The following is a 14,653-nucleotide window of genomic DNA, read 5'->3' on the forward strand; positions in this document are numbered from 1 at the left end:
GTGTTTCTGAGGAAGAAAGAAAGTCATGCATGTTTGAAATGACATGAGGATAAAGAACTTAATCATTTGTTTTCAACTGAAAGCTGTGAACTTCGACACATTGGCTGTTGAGAGTAAAATGATGTTTGACTTTTGTTTCATCAGATTGCGATGTAAGCTGCGTCGCACACCCAGCTTCTGCTGTCAACACGCCATCTCCTGCGTTCAATACACACAAACACACCCCATCCAGAGATCTGCAGAAAACATTCCTTATAAGAATCTGTAATACACGTTGAGCTCTATTTTAATGCAGGTTAACCTTCAGTGTTTTAAACATATAGGCATCTGTATGATTTAATGTTCTCTACTAAATACATGTGATTTTTGAATGGAATGTTTTAGAATGACTAACTGATCTTCTATTAGTTTGGCTTCTTAGTTTTTTAACTTCATTACTCCATCCAACATTTCAGAATGACCAGAGACATTCGTTCTTATAGTCTTCCTAGAATTATTCAGATCACAGACTTAAAGATGGTCACAGTTTAGATGCAAGAAAGTCAGAAAATCCATCAGTTTAAGTGTATGATGTGCGTTCATCGTGATTTCTGCCTGCTGTCACTGCTCGTGATGACCTCTGATGACTGACCTCTCGTCAGTGTTTATGGAGGAAAAGAATAACAACATGAAGGTGAGTTTCAATTCTTCCTTTTCTTGATTCTAAAAGCGTGAAAGCGGTCTGTTTTTTCTCTCTCCACCCACTGTCCTTCTCTTATCTGTTTGTTCCACTCTCTGATCGCACTGCCGTTAGTGTGTTAAAGTGAGAGGACATTCTGTGTCTTTCAGTGATGTGTGACTGTTAAAAGAAAGAACAACAACAAACAAAGCTTGAACTTCGGTCGGTTCTGTAGAGAAGATGTTGACCATCTGTAGCTCTTCAGTTCATCTGGAGACGCTTCAGAAATAACACTCATGTCGTTAATATATGAAAGATAACCAGCGCTCTGTCGTTTCATATTCAACATGAACTTATTGAACATACAGAGAATAGCATTCATGTGAACGTATACACTGCAGGACTGTTTCACATGAATGATATACATGTTTTGAAAGATTGAATGTATACTTGAATGATATGGCAATAGTTTAATTGGTCTCAATTACTCAATTACAAATGTAAAGAACAACGTTGTCTTGTGCAACTTTTTTTTAAAGAGCTCAAGTTAAAATGCATAATAACTTGCGCTGGCATGCCTGTGAGGAACTTAAATGCAAGTGAATAAACAAAGAGCTTGTGTTTTGGTTGTTTGGTAAACTGCTAATAAAAGAAGCAATGGCGTTCTCACCTTCCAAGATATTTTTAACTCTTTCCTTCTGCAGGACCCCCCAAAATCTCATTGGTGTTTACTGAGCCGCTGAGCAAACAACTGCAGCCCTCACCAGACATTCAGAGGTGATCTTCACAATATCACACTTTACAATCACAGCATCTACATCTAATGATATAGAATATACTCTAATCTCTGTGTGAGTCAGAGTCTGCTTTTTTACATTTTTTAAAAATTAATTTCTGTCCTAAACGTAGAATCCTGGGTGACAAAAAATTGTGAACCTACAGTTTTTATCAACTTTTTTTAGTCAGAAATTAACCTAAAATAAATCTATATTGAGAAACTGTTTAGTCTATTATTTATGTAAAATTAGTAGGCTCAACTTACTGTTTTAAATCTTGACTAGTGTTGAATTGCTGTAATATATAAAAGATTTTTGTTGTTATTTTGATGACTTGCATTAATTTGTTTATTTGTTGTTAAGTTTATTTGTTGAATGTATATTTATAGTACCGAATGGTGCGGTGAGGAGGCTGTTCTACAGCAGCTTAATGCTTAAAATAGCTTTAAAATAGCTGTTGGGTTCTAAAAGACCTTTTTACCTCTCAGAGGAAAATCAGAAAATCAGTGTTTACATAAATAATTGCACTTCTCTTATAATTGAACTGTTTGCAATGTTAGTCATAGTGAGCAGCAGAAGAACTGAACATTAATATGTGAAATCACTGTTAGAGTCTCTGAGAGCTCCTCCTCACACGAGCTTCACACACAAGAGACTGAGACGAGTGTGAAGAGACACTGAAGAATCCTTCTGTTCAACTCCATTTCATCTGAACATTCTGCGCATTTAACTTCATTTTCGACAGCAGGTTAGTGAAGTGTGTTTACACATGAATCGGATGACGTGTGTGAGAAAACTGATGGAAGCGACACAGTTTTAAAGAAATGAAGACTCGAAATCAAATCATCGCAAAGGTGAGCAAACTTTCATGAAACATGTCTATAGCTCATCATTTTTAAACTCGAACGGTGTTGTTTGTGCATTTTTTTGTGATGTTCGTTTTGTTGTGTCTCATTTTCAAGTTTATTGATTTAATGGATTTGAGTCGATTTTTTTTTAACTTTATAACGCTTGTTAAAAAACTCTTGTGTAAAGAAAGTGATCAAATATGAATTTCATCCGGATGTTGTTTCCTTCGGTAAGACTTTAGGATTGTACAGCTTCTTTCATATTTTTATAATATCTTTTTGGAACGTGCATGTGTGTATTCCGTGCACGAGCATATATACAGTGGCCATCACGAGCTCTACGTTAATCGTGTGTGTGTGCGCGTGCGCGCGTGTGTGTTTCAGTGACGGAGTTCATGACAGCTGATAACAACATGGCCATCACGAGGTCGTCATTCAACGGGCTGATGCTGATGTTGCTCGTGACTTTACCGTACTCTAGAGGCGCGTGTCCGCGCCCGTGCGCCTGTTACGCTCCCGCTGAAGTTCACTGCACCTTCCGCTCGCTCGTCGCCGTGCCCGCGGGCATCTCCACCAGAGTTCAGCGCATTAATCTGGGGTGAGTTACACACGTGCACCTCTGCTGTAAGTGTACAAGACACGAACCAAACATCTCTTTTAAAACATTAGAGACACGAATCAAACATCTCTTTTAAAACATTAGAGACACGAACCAAACATCTCTTTTAAAACATTAGAGACACGAACCAAACATCTCTTTTAAAACATTAGAGACACGAACCAAACATCTCTTTTAAAACATTAGAGACACGAACCAAACATCTCTTTTAAAACATTAGAGACACGAACCAAACATCTCTTTTAAAACATTAGAGACACGAACCAAACATCTCTTTTAAAACATTAAAGACACGAACCAAACATCTCTTTTAAAACATTAAAGACACGAACCAAACATCTCTTTTAAAACATTAGAGACACGAACCAAACATCTCTTTTAAAACATTAAAGACACGAACCAAACATCTCTTTTAAAACATTAAAGACACGAACCAAACATCTCTTTTAAAACATTAGAGACACGAACCAAACATCTCTTTTAAAACATTAGAGACACGAACCAAACATCTCTTTTAAAACATTAGAGACACGAACCAAACATCTCTTTTAAAACATTAGATAAGACTGTTTGATTTTATAAGGGAAATTATTCAGTAGATTTGTCAAAACTTTGAAATGAAACACGTGTAAGAGTGTGATCTTAATGTCCAGCATGTGTGTTGATCACAACTCTCTGTTCATTCTCTAATGTGCTGGACACCTGTTCACAGTCTCCTTTAGTCAGCCACAAGAAACATATGCACAAATGCAACTATTAAACCATTACATTTCTGCAGTATATATTTGGCTATCGATTAGTGTCATTTTATGCATTAGATCAAAAGATTTTCGATGACTGCGGAAGAAATGAATCATGATGAAAGTTTGTTTTGTAACAACGTATCTGCCCTTTAACAGGTTTAACACCATAAATCACATCACAGACGTGTCATTTCATGGCCTCAGACTTCTGGAGCTCCTTATGATGCATGGAAATAATGTGCAGAACATTCCAGATGGTGCATTTCAGGATCTTGCATCTTTACAGGTGAAGTGACTCATTTAATAATTCACTAGTTCTGCAGAGAGAAGACACTGATCATGATTCTGAAAATAAAACTGAGTGTTTACAGAGGCCACACGTCAATATTGAACTGCACACGCGTGTTTCTGCAGGTATTAAAACTGAGTTACAACAAGTTGAGAATCATCACTGGCCACACCTTCTCCAGTTTGATGTCACTCATCCGACTCCATCTGGACCACAACCGCATAGAGTTCATCCACCCAGATAGTTTTCAAGGGATGACATCACTTCGCCTGCTACAACTGGAGGGCAATCATCTGCAGAAGCTTCATCCTGAAACCTTCAGCACGTTCTCTGTGTTCCAGCGCTTTCCCTTCTCCACACTGAAGCATCTGTATGTGTCTGAGAACCTCCTGAAGACGCTGCCCAGAGAGATGCTGGAGAACATGCCTCAGCTGGAGAACATCTTCATGTGCGGGAACCCGTGGAGCTGTGACTGCACCATGAGCTGGCTTCAGAACTGGAGAACGTCCGGTATGTTCTTCACGTCATCAGCACGTGCTTCACGTGTCTAACTTTGTTTTTTCATCCTGTGACGTCTGTCATGTCTCTGTGTCTTCTCTCAGGAGTAGTGAAATGTAAAAAGGACAGATCATTTTCTGACGGTCGGCTGTGTCCCCGCTGCTCGTCCCCTCAACACCTGAAGGGAAAACAGATGTCAGACGTTAAAGAATTCATCTGCTCAGGACCAATCATCAGCTCTTCTGAAAATCACATCACGCATGAAGAGAACAAAAGTGAACTTCTGCCCGTCGACAGGATCAAAGTGCCTTTCGGAAACCTCTCTCTGGTTTTATCAGATGAACACGGGACCAGAGCGGATCTGTTCTGTCACATACTTGAGCCCAGAGACTCAACTAAAATCAGCTGGAACTACACCAGATCTCGGCAGATCGCTGCAAACCTGACTCTGTTTTTTGATGTGGAATGTTCTGTGAACAGAGAAAACTACGAAAGCTTATGGAGGCTGCTGGCTTACTACAGTGAGGTCGCTGTGCATCTGAGAAGAGAGATCATGTTGACCAGACACCCCGAGGTGAGCTACAGATACAGACAAGACATCGAGAAAGACGCCTTCTATTACACCGGTGTGAGGGCTGAGGTCTTAACTCGACCAGCGTGGCTCATGCAGTCCTTTATTAACGTGAAATTAAACAGACCATATTCTTCATCCAAGAGCGTGCGACTCATTCTTAACACTCATGTGTCCACCGTCACAGATCAGTTGATGATCAGACAGCAGAAGAGATCCTGGGTCATGATCCAACAAAACAACAAAACACAAACCATCTTCAGTTCTCTTGTAGGTGGGATGATTGAAATGAAGTGTGATGTGCAAAGCTCAGAGGACGCTCCTGTGATTCTCTGGATGTTACCTGACGGGTCAAGGATCAAAGCAGCGTCGAGCACACATCACAACAGAGTGGCTGTCTCTAACACCGGAACGCTTCACATTAAATCTGTCGAGCACGCCGACACTGGAGTGTATTACTGCATCGTTGAAGTCACGGGAGACATGGATATTCTTTCTTTCCGCTTGGCGGTAGTGGACTCGTCCACACCTCTTCAGGGTGAAGACATCGGAAGTGCTTTAACTAGATTCGTTGGCGAGTCTTCCGCTTTGTCATGTCTTTCTGTAGCTGCACCAGACGCTGTGGTGAACTGGATCTTTCCGGATGGCAGTATATTGAATTCAAACTCATCCAGAGCTTCAATCTACTCTAACGGGACTTTATTCATTCCATATAGTCAGCTCAACAACAATGGATATCACAAATGTGTTGTCATGAACCAACACGGTGCGGATGTGATGGCTACTAAACTCACGGTTTTGAGGAGGAAAGGAGCTCAGCCGCTTCGAACGTATCCCAGTAGGCCTCAGTCCGCGGCCGGTGTGTCCACTAAATTAAAAGCGTTTGCGGAGGATGTTGAAGAGGCGTCTGGAGATGAGGTCAACACTCATGAGCGAATAATACCCAACAGAATCTTCATTAATCGCAGGAGGGGTCAGGGTTCATTTGGCCATGGCAGACGCAGACGACCCTTTACGAAAGACGTGCAGGCTTTTGCAAACCAACGAAATGCTCATGCCAAAAACAAAATGGATCCACAGAAATGGACTGACATTTTGGCCAAAATCCGTGAGAAAAACACCCGAAAAAATCCATCAGTTCACAAAACAACGGCAAAAACTGTACAGAGAGGGAATGATGAACATCCAGCACGGACTGATAATACAGAACGTTCATCTCCAGATGATTCTGCTCAACATGCTTATAACACACGAACAGCTCATACCGAGGAAGAAAATAAAAACATCACTCACACATCAAAGGTCAACACCATCAGAGATCCTTTATCTGTTTCTAATGATGTCATCACAGAGGAGAGACATGTGGGCACCATAAGAGATGAAAGGACAGAAAATAACCAAATATATTCCGGGCCTGTCATCAAACCTCAATCTGAGACAGACAATAAACTTCCCTTGTCTAAGAATATCATCAGAACTTCAGTGTCTAGCTACTCGAACAGCAGCAGTGTTGAGAAAGAAGCTTCACCTGACTCTACACAACCGAGAGCAAGAAATCACCTGAGCTCAAGACGACGATACGGAAGCAGGCGGAGAATGCCGTTAAGAAGACCGTTCTCGAAACTCCCAACAAACAAACCACAGTCAACAACTGAAGGAGTTCTCAAGAGTTCAACTGTCACAATGAACACAGATCAGACGACACAAGACAGAGACACAACTGTCTATCCAACCACTGGAGACACTGACCACATCTACCCCACAGTAATCCCATTGGAATCTAATCAAACGCTTAAAACTACTGCCCACAACAGCCCCACAATTCCAACTGAAGACACGTCTGTCTATCTGTCCTCTAGAGACACAGACCAAATCTACTCGACAGGAGACACATCTATCCATCCAACCCCTAACACTTATATCAATCTCACAATCTCAATTGGATCTGTGAATCCAACCTCTGGAGAAACTCCCAACAGATACCCTACAATCCCACTTGAAGACACATCTATCCACCAAACCCCTAGAGCCACTGCTCACCTTTATCCCACAATCTCCACTGGATCTGTGAATCAAACCCCTGGAGCTACTGTCAAAAATAACCCCACAATCCCACCCGAAAACACATCTTTCCATCCAACCCTTAAAACTTACCCCACAGTCCAAGCAGGGGACACATTTGTCTATCCAACTTCTGAAGAAACATACCACAATGACACTGTTATCCCACCTGAGTCTGTCTATCTGACCCCTAAAACTACTGCCCATGACAACCCCACAATACCACCTCAAGATTTGTCCGTCCATCCAACATCTGGAGAAACTGTAATCAAATATCCCATAAACCCAACTAGAGACAGATCTACCTATCCATCCCCTAAAACTACTGCTCACATCTATCCCACAATCCCGCCTGAATCGGTCTATCTGACCCCTAAAACAACCTCCCACAACAACCCCACAATCCCACTTGAAGACACCTCTGTCCATCCAGCCTTTGGAGAAACTGAACACATATACCCTACAGACCCAACTGAAGACAAATTTGTTCATCTGACCCCTAAAACTACTGCCCACATCTATCCCACAATCCCTCCTGAATCTGTCTATCCATCCACTAGAGAAAATGACCACAAACATCCCACAATCCCAACAGGAGACGCATTTGTCTACCCAACCTCTGGAAAATCTGCCCACACTCACCCCAAGACTACTGGCTACAGTTATACCACAATACCAACTGTCCATCAAACCACTGAAGCAACAGTCAACACAACACCAATCGATGGAACTACTGGTGAAAATAAACACACAAATGTTTTACAGGAGAAAGAGTATGGAGATATTGCAGGAGTGAAGGTGGAGGAGAACATGACATCGATTATTGTTGACCCAACATCAACACCGACATCAGCTTTACAGACAGATAACAGTGAGAAGGATATGACAGCAGAAGATAGATTTTCACCTCAATCACATTCTTATCTTCGACCAGAGAATGATGCATTGAAAAGAGGAAAAGAGGAAGAAGAATCTGTTCAGTTCACTTCATTTCCACCACCAGCTGTCAGGTTTCAAGAAGAACCCATTCAAAATCAAGTGCCGTTACCATTAACAACAGAGACGCCAACCAAACCTGTCATCTCTGCAGCGAGACCTCACGGTGAAAACAATGAGATTATCTTCTTTAGACCCGTTTCTACTGCTGAGAGACCTTTGATTGTTCCAGCAGCGACCATCACCTCCATCACCACCAAACCCATTAAAACAACACCACTGCCGACAACAACCACCAGCACCAATACACCAGCTGTCCACACAACACCCGACCAAACCCTACATCACAACATTATCCCATTTTACACCAGAAACACTGGAACAAATCAGATAGACGCCATGAAACATGGAAGAGTTCCCAACACAAGAAACAGAAATCCTAACACTGAGAATATAAATCCATCTGGAGATCCTTCTGTAAATATAAAAAACACCCAAACAACATCAACTGCTGGATCAGACCTTTACACGACATCCTCAAACATCACTCAGTCTTATCAGACAGCAGGAGTGAACAGGAATTGGAGTGAAGCACTTCCTGTTGTACAGATGAGACCCAGAATAATAACTCCAGGTAAACTTCATACAGTCACTGTTCCTGCTGGGTCACATGTTCAGATCTCCTGCGATGCTGACGGAGAACCCAAACCTCACCTGAGCTGGACCAAAACCTCCTCAGGTAACACACATGACATCTGACGTCACAACTCATGCGCTCAAATAAACATCAAAGAACTGAAACTTCTTAGTGTTTTGCTTTCCAGTTCGCATATCTGAAGAATGACACAACAAATTGAGCTTTTTCAAAATTAAGTTTTCCTTTAAAAAGTGGGGAAAGAAAAATCAATTTAATTCAAAGGGAAATCAAGATTATTTTTCCCATTCCGCTGGCAGATACAGTTTTTTTGTCCTGTTCTCAGTACAAACGTCATTTCAAATGTTTATGTATTTGTGCTGGAAAACACAACAACAGTACGAAAAATAATTGTTTACAGTTTTCTTGATGTTTTTAACGAAACCACAAGAGAAAAATACTTTGACTAACGAGTGATCCCAATATGTCAGTTTGATATTTCTTCAAGTGATTTATTTATTATTAATGTTATATATCTGATAAAGAATCTGCTCATTCTGCTGGTTGATTATCACATATTGTTTGAATTTAATTGTAATTTCGTGAGATTTTTGTTAACGTTCTTAAGGCATGAAGCAGTTGTGTCTGTGTGTGGTTTTTCATATCAAATAGTTATTGAAAAACGCACCACAAATGAAATGAATGAGTCTGACAGCGACTGTTTGGAGTTAAGAAAGAATTTCAATAAACATGGGATACTCTTTGAAAGTCATCTCAATGTGAATGAAGTATCTCAGTCTATCTGAGGAATGACATTATGGTATGTAAAGCTCTCTTTTTCTCTCTCAGGAGCTGTTATGTCAGCAAACACCAGAATCCAGCGGTTTGAGGTTCAGTCGAATGGAACATTGATGATTCAGAACGTTCAGCTTCAGGACCGTGGTCAGTATGTCTGTCTGGCCGCTAATGTCTATGGTTCTGATAAGATGACGGTGACTCTGGTGGTGTCGGCTCATGTGCCCAGAGTGACACTTCCACGTCATCGAGATCTGAGGGTTTATCTGGGAAACAGCGCTCTTATGGAATGCCAGGCTCAAGGTCTGCCCTCTCCAAACATTAGTTGGGTTCTTCCGGATCGTTCTGTACTTCGTACCGTTAGTGAATCAGACGGGATGGGAAAGAAGATGGCGCTGTTTGCTAACGGGACTCTTGGAATCAAACGCACCAGTTACCTGGACAGAGGGGTTTACAAATGCATCGCGAGTAACGCAGCCGGGACCGACATGCTGACGGTGAGGCTACAGATTGCAGCGTTGCCTCCGATGATTCATCAACAGCGCAGAGAAAACCAAACGGTGCCAGACGGTCAGGACTTCTTCATTCACTGCACTTCTGAGGGCTCTCCGAGTCCATCCGTCCGCTGGGTGACGTTCAGCGGAACACAGATTCGTCCGTCACAGTTCATCAATGGAAACTTGTTTGTTTTCCCCAACGGGACGTTGTATATTCGTAAAGCCACAGAGAAGGATTCTGGGAATTATGAATGTGTGGCTGTGAATCCTGTTGGTGTGGCTTCGAGGAGTGTGAATGTGCAGGTAAAGAGAAACTCATCGCTGGTTAAAATGATCTCCAGCTCTTCACAGAATATAGACGTTCAGTACGGAGGACAGTTGAATTTACAGTGTACTGCCGCTGTACAACCCCAGCCCAGAATCATCTGGAGAACACCCTCTAAAAAACTAATCAACGCACATTACAGGTACTGACAACTGTCTCTGTCTGTCCGTCCGTCCGTCGGTATGTCTGTCCGTCTGTCTGTCCGTCTGTCTGTCTAAAAATAGTAAGATATTGAAATGTTGGAAAGCACAAATACAATTACAGTGTAAACAAAGATTTACAAAAAACAAGCAAAATCCAACATATTACACATTAGTAATTTAGTCACTTTAAGTAACAGAAAAAGTTATACGGCGCAAACAACACATTCTTAGTATTTTTGTCTTGTTTTACTTAGGAATCTCTACAAATTCTTAAATCAAGATACATTTTTTCCGGAGCAAATAGAAAATATTAAGTCTGGTTTTCTGAAATAAAATAAAAAACTTAGCACAAAACAAGCAAAAAAGGAAAAGGAAATAATGTTATACTTCTATATTAAGTACTGAATTCAAGTTTATTTTTCCTAACCAGATGGTACATATTTTTGCTTGTTTAAAGTACAAACTCACTTAATCACTTTGTCTGTCAGAACATGAGATGTGAAAGGACATTAAGATGAGTTATTAATCACAGAATGTTCAAGAACTATACTTTTAAGATCTCAGATCATGCTTTTATGGAAATTGTGTTTTGATTTAAGAGTTTTTATGTATTTTTTATGGAAAACAGGACAAAAATACCAAGAGAGACATGAGTTTAGAAGAGATTTACTGTCTCTTATAATGTGCTGTTGTGCTGTTTAAGTAAGTAAACAACCATGAAATGATGGTTAAGTATGACTCAATCTCTCTCTCTCTCTCTCCCTCCTTTTCTCCCTATCTCTCTCTCTCTCGTTCTCTCCCTCTCCCAAAATTCAATTCAAACTCTCTCTCTCTCTCTCTCTCTCTCTCTCTCTCTCTGTCTGTCTGATTTCAGCTCTGATGGAAGGATGAAGGTGTTCAGTAACGGTTCTCTCATCATCAGTCCAGTGACGGAGAAGGATGCTGGCGACTATCTCTGTGTGGCCAGAAATAAAATGGCTGATCATTATTTGCTGATGACGGTGAACGTGTTGATGAAAGCTGCTAGAATCCAACCCAAGCCACTCAACAACCACAAAGTGTCATACGGAGGTGAGCTGAAAGTGGACTGCATTGCTTCAGGTCTTCCTGACCCGGAGATCGCGTGGAGTCTTCCAGACGGCACCCGGATCAACAGCGTCCTGCCTTCAGATGATAGCGCCGTGCGCAATAAGAGATACGTGGTGTTTGACAACGGCACCCTCTACTTCAATCAGGTGGGCATGAGAGAGGAGGGAGACTACACCTGCTACGCTCAGAACCACATGGGTAAAGATGAGATGAAGGTTCACATCCAGGTGTTGGCGGACGCGCCGGTGATCCAAAACAACACTTATCATGCGTTGAGAGTTCATCACGGAGAGACGGCCGTCCTCCACTGCAGTGCTAAAGGAAAACCACCTCCCACTGTCACATGGACGTCCCCGACTCATCACGGCGTATCACCGGTGTCAAACAAACTCCAGATCACCAGTGATGGCACGCTGCACATTCACAAGATCCAGAAACTTGACATGGGAAATTATACGTGTTTAGCGAGAAATGTCGCAGGAACGGACAGGAAAGTCGTCCATGTTGAAGTTCTCGCGGACATTCCTGTTATAAATGGATTCAAGGACGGTTCAGGAATTATCAGGATGACGGCTGTGACAGATCGTCGTGTTCTTTTAGACTGTAGAACTGAAGGAAAGCCTGTTCCTCAGATCACATGGGTGCTGCCCAACAACATCACCCTTCCTGTGCCGTACTACAGCTGGAGAATCACCGTCCATCACAACGGCACTCTAGACATCAGCTCGCTGAGGATGACTGATACTGGTGTGTTCCTCTGCATGGCCCGGAACGAGGCAGGAGAAGCTAAACTTCAGATCCACCTCCATGTGACTGGTGATATGGAACAGCCACGGTTAAGAGATCTGCCTGTGGAGCACATCCCGATGACCGATGGAGCATCGGTGACTCTCAGCTGTTCTGTCGACGGTCGGCCCGCACCGGACATCACCTGGACTCTACCCAACGGCACGTCTCTCCTCAGAGGAACCGCTGCTTCACACTTTCATCATAGACTGGATGGATCTTTGTTCATCCGAGAAGCTTTGGTTTCAGATGCGGGCCGTTATCGCTGTGTGGGGCGTAACAGTGCAGGACATGTGGAACGCACCGTCACGTTGGAGTCCGGCAGACGACCGGATATATTTAACACCTACAGTTCTCTGGTCAGCATTATCAATGGCGAGAATTTACAGCTGAACTGTCAATCCAATGGGAATCCAGAACCCAAACTCACATGGACTCGACCTGACGGAGTCATTCTGACCCGACCGCAGCAGATGGGCCGTCACTCTGTTCTGAAGAACGGAACCCTGAGCGTCCAGAGAGCATCTGTTTATGACCGAGGAATATACGTCTGTCAGACTACAAATCAACACGGATCATCCAGTCTGAAGGTGTCTGTCATCGTCATCGCGTATCCTCCACGCATCACCAGCGGCCCGCCGGCCGTCACGTACGCCAGGAGTGGCGTCGCGCTTCAGCTTCAGTGTTTAGCTCTGGCAACACCTAAAGCAGAGGTGATGTGGGAGACGCCCGATGGCATTCCGTTGAAAGTGGGCATCCAGCCGCGTCTCTACGGGAATAAATATCTCCACCCGCAGGGTTCACTGACCATTCAGAGCCCGTCAAAACAAGACAATGGGTTATATAAGTGCAGCGCTAAAAACGTGGTAGGAAGTGACAGCAGATCAACATACGTGTATGTGTTCTAATGAGCGTACAGACACGCCTAGAGAACTGTGTCAGCCGCCAATAGAATGTTTATGTTCCCCCGAAAATCTTATTTGTGTCATTGACGATCTGCACATTTTAAGACCTCTTTGTGTCTTTGGAACAGAAATAAAGATATTTTTGATGACATCCAAGAGCTTTCCAGGCCTCCTCAGAGTAATTCTGTGATCAGATGGACCATCTTAATGATGTCTGTAGTACTTTTCTGGATCTTGATGGAGAGAATGACACTCTATGAGGAGGCCTGGACAGATCTCGGATGTCATCAAAAACAACTGTATTTGTGTTTCGAAGACGCAGGGAGGTCTTCAAACGTGTTGAACGTCATGTGGGTGAGTAACAACATTTACATTTTTGGGTGAACAAGCCCTTTAAGATTGGTTTAGAAGTTGGTTTGTAGACTTGCTTTCCATCTGTGCAACCTCTCATACAACGACTCATAGATTAAACCATGGCTTTAATATGATTAGATCTTGAGTTCACGCTCAGTTTCTTTGGATTAAAGTCAAATGTAAATGTTAACAGTCACTTTGTAAATAGAGTTGTGTATAAAAGTGATAATGTAGTGCAGTGTGAGAGAGAGAGAGATTCTCTGGTCGTGCAAAGCTGTGGGTGTTTCCAACAGCAGCATGTGCTTCAGATCATATAATTAAACACTGTGTGTGTGTGTGTGTGTGTGTGTGTGAGTGTGTGGCTTGTTTTTATATAACCTTTACCTGAATACACACCAACACATGGGGTCTCGTGCCACCGTGAGGACCTAAATTAAGGTCCCAATGGGCAAAAAATCTTATAAATCATACAAAAAGTTTTGAATTTTGAAAATGTAAAAAGTTTTCTATGATCTTTAGGTTTAGGGGAAAATATACAGTTTCTACAGTATACAACTCATTACACCTATGGACTGTCCCCATGGAGATAATAAACCAGACGTGTGTGTGTTTTATCTATAAATTGATCATACGTCTGGAAGTGAAATTATTTCTCATTGCTACATTATACTGAATAAAATGATATTTCTAAATGGTGTTTTTCACTTCTTAGTCTGCTGATCCCAGTTCAGTGGATTATATTATTCATTTATACATGAAACAATCACCCAGTGTTTCCTCAGATCTTCATTTTTAAAAAGCGACAGAAGAGACTGAAGCGTCTGTGGTGAGACATGATGTCATTGAGAGCTGAGACTCGTGTCTGTTACGTGAACAGGTTTCTTCACGTGTTTTTATTATTTAGGACAAACTAACAAAGTATGACAAGAGAGCAGCTCACAGAACTTGACTTTAAAGATGTTTCCCAGAATGCACTGCTCTTGACATGTGATGATTGACTGAAACACACGTGAAACTGATGTGAGGTGATCTTGACTCTTCAGCATTTGTTTTATAGCAGTGTTGTGTTTGTTTATGTGTGTGTCAGTAGAGTCTAGACTGAACAAACACACACCAGATCTCTGAG

General features: G+C 42.1%; 1 protein-coding gene across 1 annotated transcript; it reads left to right on the forward strand.

Annotated features, from left to right (window-relative positions):
- Window positions 1-2,186: 2,186 nt before the first annotated feature.
- Window positions 2,187-14,178, forward strand: mxra5b (matrix-remodelling associated 5b). The gene is made up of 7 exons (XM_056754592.1): window positions 2,187-2,288; window positions 2,667-2,880; window positions 3,801-3,930; window positions 4,059-4,443; window positions 4,536-8,738; window positions 9,483-10,392; window positions 11,268-14,178. The coding sequence occupies exons 2-7, from the start codon at window positions 2,678-2,680 to the stop codon at window positions 13,174-13,176; spliced, it is 7,740 nt and encodes a 2,579-aa protein (XP_056610570.1). The 5' UTR covers window positions 2,187-2,288; window positions 2,667-2,677; the 3' UTR covers window positions 13,177-14,178.
- Window positions 14,179-14,653: the final 475 nt, after the last annotated feature.

The sequence above is a fragment of the Triplophysa dalaica genome, chromosome 8 (assembly GCF_015846415.1).
Source record: "Triplophysa dalaica isolate WHDGS20190420 chromosome 8, ASM1584641v1, whole genome shotgun sequence".
Classification (NCBI taxonomy): Eukaryota; Metazoa; Chordata; class Actinopteri; order Cypriniformes; family Nemacheilidae; genus Triplophysa; species Triplophysa dalaica.